At 40.2% G+C, this 7,205-nt stretch overlaps 1 protein-coding gene across 1 annotated transcript; it reads left to right on the top strand.

Moving 5' to 3' along the window:
* The first annotated feature begins 542 nt into the window (after positions 1-542).
* Positions 543-7,027, top strand: LOC105391984 (ubiquitin carboxyl-terminal hydrolase 14). The gene is made up of 12 exons (XM_048627637.1): positions 543-693; positions 1,048-1,226; positions 1,967-2,074; positions 2,868-2,982; positions 3,271-3,406; positions 3,884-4,000; positions 4,371-4,527; positions 4,930-4,995; positions 5,083-5,265; positions 5,550-5,661; positions 5,909-6,088; positions 6,407-7,027. Exons 1-12 carry the CDS (start codon positions 678-680, stop codon positions 6,532-6,534), a joined length of 1,497 nt encoding a protein of 498 aa, XP_048483594.1. The 5' UTR covers positions 543-677; the 3' UTR covers positions 6,535-7,027.
* The last annotated feature ends 178 nt before the right edge of the window (positions 7,028-7,205 follow it).

Below are 7,205 nucleotides of genomic sequence, written 5' to 3'. Positions count from 1 at the left end.
CCATTATGTTCTTGTCATCTGAAAACATGGGCTTTAAGGAAATATGATGTAATTAACATGCTTTGAGTGGAATAAACACTATACTTGATTAGATGAGGTAGGTATTATTATTACCGGCCTAAAAATATGTAATATTCATAGACGTCCCACCATCCACATGGTATATGCTGAAATGCACCTGCATACCTCGTCCATGTCCATGCCCTTTGCCAAGAAATCCTTGGCTCTTTCAGGTTGCTCAGCATAACACTCGCTTACCTACCCCTTCCACCTAACTACCACCCTTATATTTTCAGGATAAAAATTATGTTATCGTGATCGACCCGGAAGTACATACAAATGGTTCTTTCCTTTCTCCTTGCTTCCTTCACGCCATCCATAGAAGCAGCATGACCACATCCACCAATCCAGCATCCACGGACTCCAATGTTAATATTCTAAGCTTCGTATCATAAGTTCATTTATCAGTTTCTTATAACGGTTATAACGTTATATATAAAATTTATTCGATTCACGACGGTTTAACTAGGTATGTACATCACTATGACATTGACAGTTGTAATTTGTGAATTTTGACAGATCTACCTACTCCAATCGTGACTTTCAAATAAACGAAAAATATCAGGAAATAAACCTAAAGTTTTATTCATAATCGAATAATTTAAGAAATAACCACAATGCCAAAGTTTCAAGGTAGTAATTTAATTTCTAATTCCTATAGGAAAGCTTTTCCAGATCTTTCTTTACTTTGAGGTTAAAGTCTAGAAACTACGAAATGTTAATGTTTTGACCTGCATTTAACCAGTATTTATAGATTTACATTGCCCTCACTAAAACCTACTATCATGCCCATAGAATTCACACAGGAAAACTCTGTAAATAAAGTTTAAAAATATTGCTTTGTCATCAAGTTGTAAACAAGAACAACCATCAATTTGCCGATACGCCGGCATTCTAGACTATCTATGCTATTACAATGTAACTAACATCACAAGACTATACCAAAGTTTAACACATTTGACCATGTATCTTTTTAATTTTTTACAGTTAAAGTAAAATGGGGTAAGGAGATGTTTCCTAATGTGGAGGCGAACACAGATGATGAACCGGTGCTGTTCAAGGCTCAGATCTTTGCGCTCACCGGCGTGCAGCCCGAGAGGCAGAAGGTGGTGTGCAAGGGAGTCACGCTCAGAGACGACTCATGGGGAAACTTCAAGTTGGCTAATGTAAGTAATAGTTTAGTACCCATAAATTGTAGAAGTAATGTGTAAGTAATAGTTTATGTGTACTGAACAATGTAGTAGAAGCTAATGTACTAAGAAAGTAAATGTTTGCTGCTGTAGTCTATAATAAAACCGGGGACCTTTGCATAGCAGTCAGGCCCACTAACCACTATGCTATTCGACTGTCATGTCTGTCTATGACCATCTATGGTAATAGACACTGTTCTATGTATGAATAATTATATAATTATGTACTTACTTGTTAAGCTGATTAACAAACATTCAGTTTATGAGGTAACCCTTGGCAAGTGTTCCTAAAGTACTTGTGAATTGTTGTGAGTATTTTAGTGCTAATAAGTTCACTGCAGTTTTTATACTGTACAATTTAATATACACTAACCCTGTATTGTAAATTTACAACATGGTTAAAATTTATTTGGAATTACACGAGTTTCGACTCTTTAGTCAATCAAAAAGTTGAAATTCGTATATCAAAATGTCAATTTTAAACCTATTGTAAAGTGTAAAAAAGCTCTATGAATTTGGGGGTAATACTACATACTTACAATGAATTCAATTGACATACACACATGTTAACATGTTAAAATAGTACCCACAATAAGCAGTATAAAGGTTCCACTCAAGAGAGTCAGGTATTGGAATTTTGCCCCCTTTCAGAATAGTATAGAATAAAATAGTACCCACAATAAGCATCATAAATTACTGAATGTCTATGTCTGCAGAATGCGCTGGTGCTAGTGATGGGCAGCAAGGAGGAGGACGTGCCGGCCGCGCCCGTCGAGCAGACACGCTTCGTGGAGGACATGAACGAGTCTGAGCTCGCTTCTGCTGTGAGTATCATTCACATTTATATTAAATTATCAAAAAAATACACATGAAACAACTGCTTATGGTCACTCAACGCAAATTGAATGATATAGTGACTTTAAAAAAAATAATTAGATAGATAGACTCCCAACTCTTTATTTTGCACTGTGAGAAATATAATAATATTACTATTTATATTAGTAAAACTTTACAATAGCCTTATTGCATAAAAAATGTCTACCAGAGAAGACAAGACAATGAGAAGTCAATTTTAACATTATTTATGTAAGGTATGGAATACTACTAACAGAATTAACAAATCAATATCTCCTATTGGGTAGTCCTTTCCATATTTTTTATTGTGTACAAATCCATAGTGCTTATAAAATTGTCTCTTTTGAAGGGTAAGCAACAACACTTATGAAAAGTTAAAGATCAATTATAAATATATCAGTTTATGCCAGTAGTTGCTAAAGATATCACTAATAACAATAGTCATGGAATATGGCAGCAAGCCAGATTATGTGCATAGTTTAGTGGAGAAGTAATGAGTTTAGATTTTACTTTAACATTGTTTTATAAATACCAGAGTCATATGAACAGTCCTCATGATGAATTTTTTTCTTAACAAACAGCCTATTGAAGTGCTGTAATTGCATCTGGCTTTCCTCAATTCATTTTGTTACTTTAATAAGCCTGCAACCCACATAGGAATGGAATGCTATATGGCACACAAGACACAAAATAGCTCACTCAGGACTCAAAACCGATTGCACATTCTAATTACAAAAAAAAACTAAGAGAATCTCATTTCAGCTGGACATGCCGGAGGGTCTGATCAACCTGGGCAACACCTGCTACATGAACGCCACCGTGCAGTGCCTCAAGACAGTCCCCGAGCTCAGGAATGCACTGCTGGAGTACAACAGAAGTAAATACTTTACCAATATCTTTGCTTCACGTAAAAATATTTCCTGTAGAAAAACAGGGATGAAAAATAAAGCAAAGCTAGCATTGGCTTCAAGTGGAAACCGCCTGGAGGAGTTATGTAACTCAAAATAACCTTTTACCGCGTGATGCGTGACACCCGCAAGTGTTTTTTTCAGACAAGTACTTATTGTAATGCGTGGTATACGCACGCGGAACGCGGGAAAATGGCGCACAATTCGAGAAAAACACCTAAGAAGTCTTATCGCTAACAATTCTTCCATCCTTCCAGCCTCCGGCGGTGGCACAGCGGGCGAGCTCACGTCGGCGCTCAGCGAGACGATGTCGGTGCTGGACGGCGGCGGCGCGGGCGCGTGCGCGGGGGCCGCGGCTAAATTACTTCGGGCGTTACATGCTATGGTGCCGAGGTTTGTGCACTCTTGTTTGTTTATGTTTTGTTGTTATTTAGATAGAGTAAGTTCTCCTTATTTGTACACCAATAAAATTATAAAGCTAGAAAAATCACAGACCTGTATTTGAATAGACAACGCTCGTCTCATTCCTTGTATAGAAACCAAGCGTGCCATTATTTTTATACCTACTGTCACGTCAGTCACGTCACTTGAACGATTTAGTTTAGGAACGTCCCTAATGACACTGCGCTAAAGGAAGATAATTTCACTCCCTTTTTACACATAGACTATAAGAAAATATAAGTACTTAATGATCCAGATTCTAAAAGCACAAATTCTAATTTAAAGCTATCAAAACCTTAATTTCTTTATCTTTGCTAGCAATATTTATAGTTTGACATTTACAATTAGAATTCTGCCTTTAGAATAGCTACCATTGCCACTCTAAAACGACATATATATTTGCTAACATTAGTGTATGTTTGTGTTCAGGTTCGCGGAGCGCGGCGCGGGCGGCGGGCTGGCGCAGCAGGACGCATCCGAGTGCTGGACGGAGATCGTGCGCGCGCTGCAGCAGCGGCTGCCCGTCGCGGCCGGCGGCACCGACAGGTCAGCTACTTACTTGACTTAGTGTCCTTTGGCGTCCGCAGTGACCCTCCATCGCAACCGGTTTTTCTACTGACAGGTTAATATAGACGACCGAATGGCGTAGTGGTTAGTGACCCTGACTACTGAGCCGATAACGCACACTATTCCGGCGCTATGATTGGCCACTCAGTCCACCAATTAGAACTCCCGAACCCTTGCCACTCTAACGTAACTCTCATTCCTCAGCTCATCAGTAGTGGAGCAGTAGATACTTCGGCTGAACGTTACTGGTCTAGAGGCAGTAGTAGCCTTGCGCTATGATTGGCCACTGAGACAGCCAATGCCACACCATCTCTCTTGTCATGCTAAACTGAACCTTATTTCCCCTCAGCTCATCAGTAGTGGAGCAGTACTTCGGCGGGCGGCTGGACGTGGAGCTGGTGTGCGCGGAGGCGGAGGAGCCGCCCGCGCGCCTCCAGGAGACCTTCCTGCAGCTCAGCTGCTTCATCTCGCAGGATGTGAAGTATCTGCAATCCGGGTTGAGATCCGTGAGTTCATGTTATTTAATTATTTATGAAAACTTTATTATATATAGAATATAAAAAAATACAGAGAATGTACAAATCCGGCCTTATTGCAAAAAGCAATTTCTACCAGCCAACCCTTGATAGGATGGAAGAAGATGACATTAACGCTTAATCAATTTATAGCACAATAATAGACCACCCCTTGGTCTTTTATTGTGCTATAAATTGTTTATAACTGTCGGTCCTATGCCTTCGCCATCCAACCACTGCCAGATACCTGTCTAAGGTCGTCTGTCCAGCGGTCCGTTTCGTGGTCTCCATTTATACACAAACGTCAACATAGACTGACGCACACCATCATTCAATCATGACTAAAATATACCTTTATTTAGATTTGATAATCAATTCATGTTTTATTTACAGAAAATGTCAGAGCAGATCACGAAAATGTCAGAAACCCTCGGCAGAGATGCAGTCTACACGAAAACGGTAAAAACACAAAAATTATATCAAATCAATCGATTATTTCTTTTACACTTTTCACATCCCTAATTTGACCTCTATCTTCCTCCACAGTCGAAAATCAGCCGTCTGCCCGCGTACCTAACGGTGCAATTCGTGCGCTTCTACTTCAAGGAGAAGGAGTCCATCAACGCCAAGATCCTCAAAGACGTTAAGTTCCCGCTCGACCTCGACGTGTATGAGCTGTGCTCGCCCGAGCTGCAGGAGAGGCTGACCCCTATGAGGAATAAGTTTAAGGTTGGTTTTTGATTGAAATCATTTGTTGCTAGCTTTAAGCCAGCGTTGCTGGTCCTTTGTCATTTGAAATTATGAAATTCTTTTGGGAATACTGTAAACTAACCAATCATTTACAAAAACTGGTCACAGGTAAACCTTATTTTCATTCCGGGTCACTTTTCTTATCATTGGGATATGGATTGGGAAGCCTATGTCCAGCATGGCTATGGCTGATATTCGATGATTCATATTCAAAAACGGTAGACATGTTCGTTTCTGTATTATAATCTCGTTTTAATTTTCAGGAATTAGACGATGCGCTCGTGGAAAATGCAGTGAACGTGAAGAACAAAAACCGAGGCGACAGTAAAAAGGTGTCCACCACCAAAGCCGTATTACCGTACTGGTTCGAAAACGGTAAGTCCTCAATTAAGATTTAACCTGTTTGGGCATATTTTATGTGATAAATTATTGTGTAAATCCGTTTTTTTCAGATGTACCAAATTTAAGGATAATTCATTAAATATAATTTCGTCAAAATTTTCCGATTATGTTCCTGAAATTGAGACAGAGAATTTATATGAAGTACACACGTCACATGTGACCACTGGAAATAGTCCCTTTTTTTGAACCGTCTCTAAACAGCTCCACCATAATTCCACAGACCCGGGCAGCAACAACAGCGGCTTCTACCGCCTGCAGGCCGTCCTCACTCACCGCGGCCGCTCGTCGTCGTCCGGTCACTACGTGGCGTGGACGCGGCGCGGGGACGCGTGGCTGCGCTGCGACGACGACGCCGTGACGCCCGTGCCCGAGGAGGAGGTGCTCAAGCTCAGCGGCGGAGGTAATGTGCACTGTAGTGCACTGTAGCAGTAACACAAGGTCACTACGTGGCATATAACCTGTTTAAGTAAAGGGGCGGGTAAGTTAAGTAAAGGGCTGAAAACGGCAATGCGAGAGTAGCCACAGAGATAAGTGGCGTTATTTCCACCACCACGACCGAAACTTGCATGTTGCTAACGTTTAGTACATTAATTTATCTTGGTAAGCTAATAATTATCCCTACTATTATCTTATGATATGCAATAACAATTTAATCCCGGTAACATAATTCAAAGCCCCCTGTAGACCTCACAAACTCACAGCCATCTCCCCATTGCAGGCGACTGGCACTGCGCCTACCTGCTGCTCTACGGGCCGCGAGTGCTCGAGGTACCGACAGAAGAAGAAGAAGCCATGGTCACCGAGGACATTGACCCCGCGGGAAACCCTCCCACTGCGCTCGCATAGACAGAAACAGACACTAAACTAAACTATAAGGCTGATGCGTCGCGCTTTTGAATGTCCCGTCGCGGTCCCGACTATTTGTGTCTCAAATGTGAACATCTTAACCCGTTTTATGCACAATTAAAACAGCACAAATTTTAAGTAAATTCTTGTGGTGATTGCAATAACACGGATTTGGTTTTTAAGTTCTTAAATTGTGTAGTGATTTTAGGTCTCAATTGCTGCGTTCTTAATTTATTTATTAAATTATTTCGTTCGATCAATTTTCATAAATGTTTTTGAGGGATAATACGGGACTCGCGTTGTTTGTGTAAAGTTTTATATTATGTTAAAATGGCATTTAAAATGCTTTCGTCGTTCAATCGGCCGGGCAGTACGTAACAATCCATGTTTCATGTTTGCATCTGTAGGTCATCTTTACAATGATGTATTGAATTTTATAAGACTAATATCTATACTTAACATGATCGGTAAATAAATTTGAATACTTACTTAATTGTTGGATGTTTTTATTACTATTTTACAGTATCGATACCATCGATATAGATAAAGAAGGCATATGAAAATGGTGGACTGGCTCATGCTTTTCCTCTCTATTTGTTATACGTCTGTGATCAGTACTTCCCATAGACTTAAAATTGGTACTTCCTACTCATTCATGTATAAGTTACGCC

This window comes from Plutella xylostella, chromosome 19 (genome assembly GCF_932276165.1).
Source record: "Plutella xylostella chromosome 19, ilPluXylo3.1, whole genome shotgun sequence".
NCBI lineage: Eukaryota > Metazoa > Arthropoda > Insecta > Lepidoptera > Plutellidae > Plutella > Plutella xylostella.
This window is presented reverse-complemented; position numbering and strand designations above follow the sequence as displayed.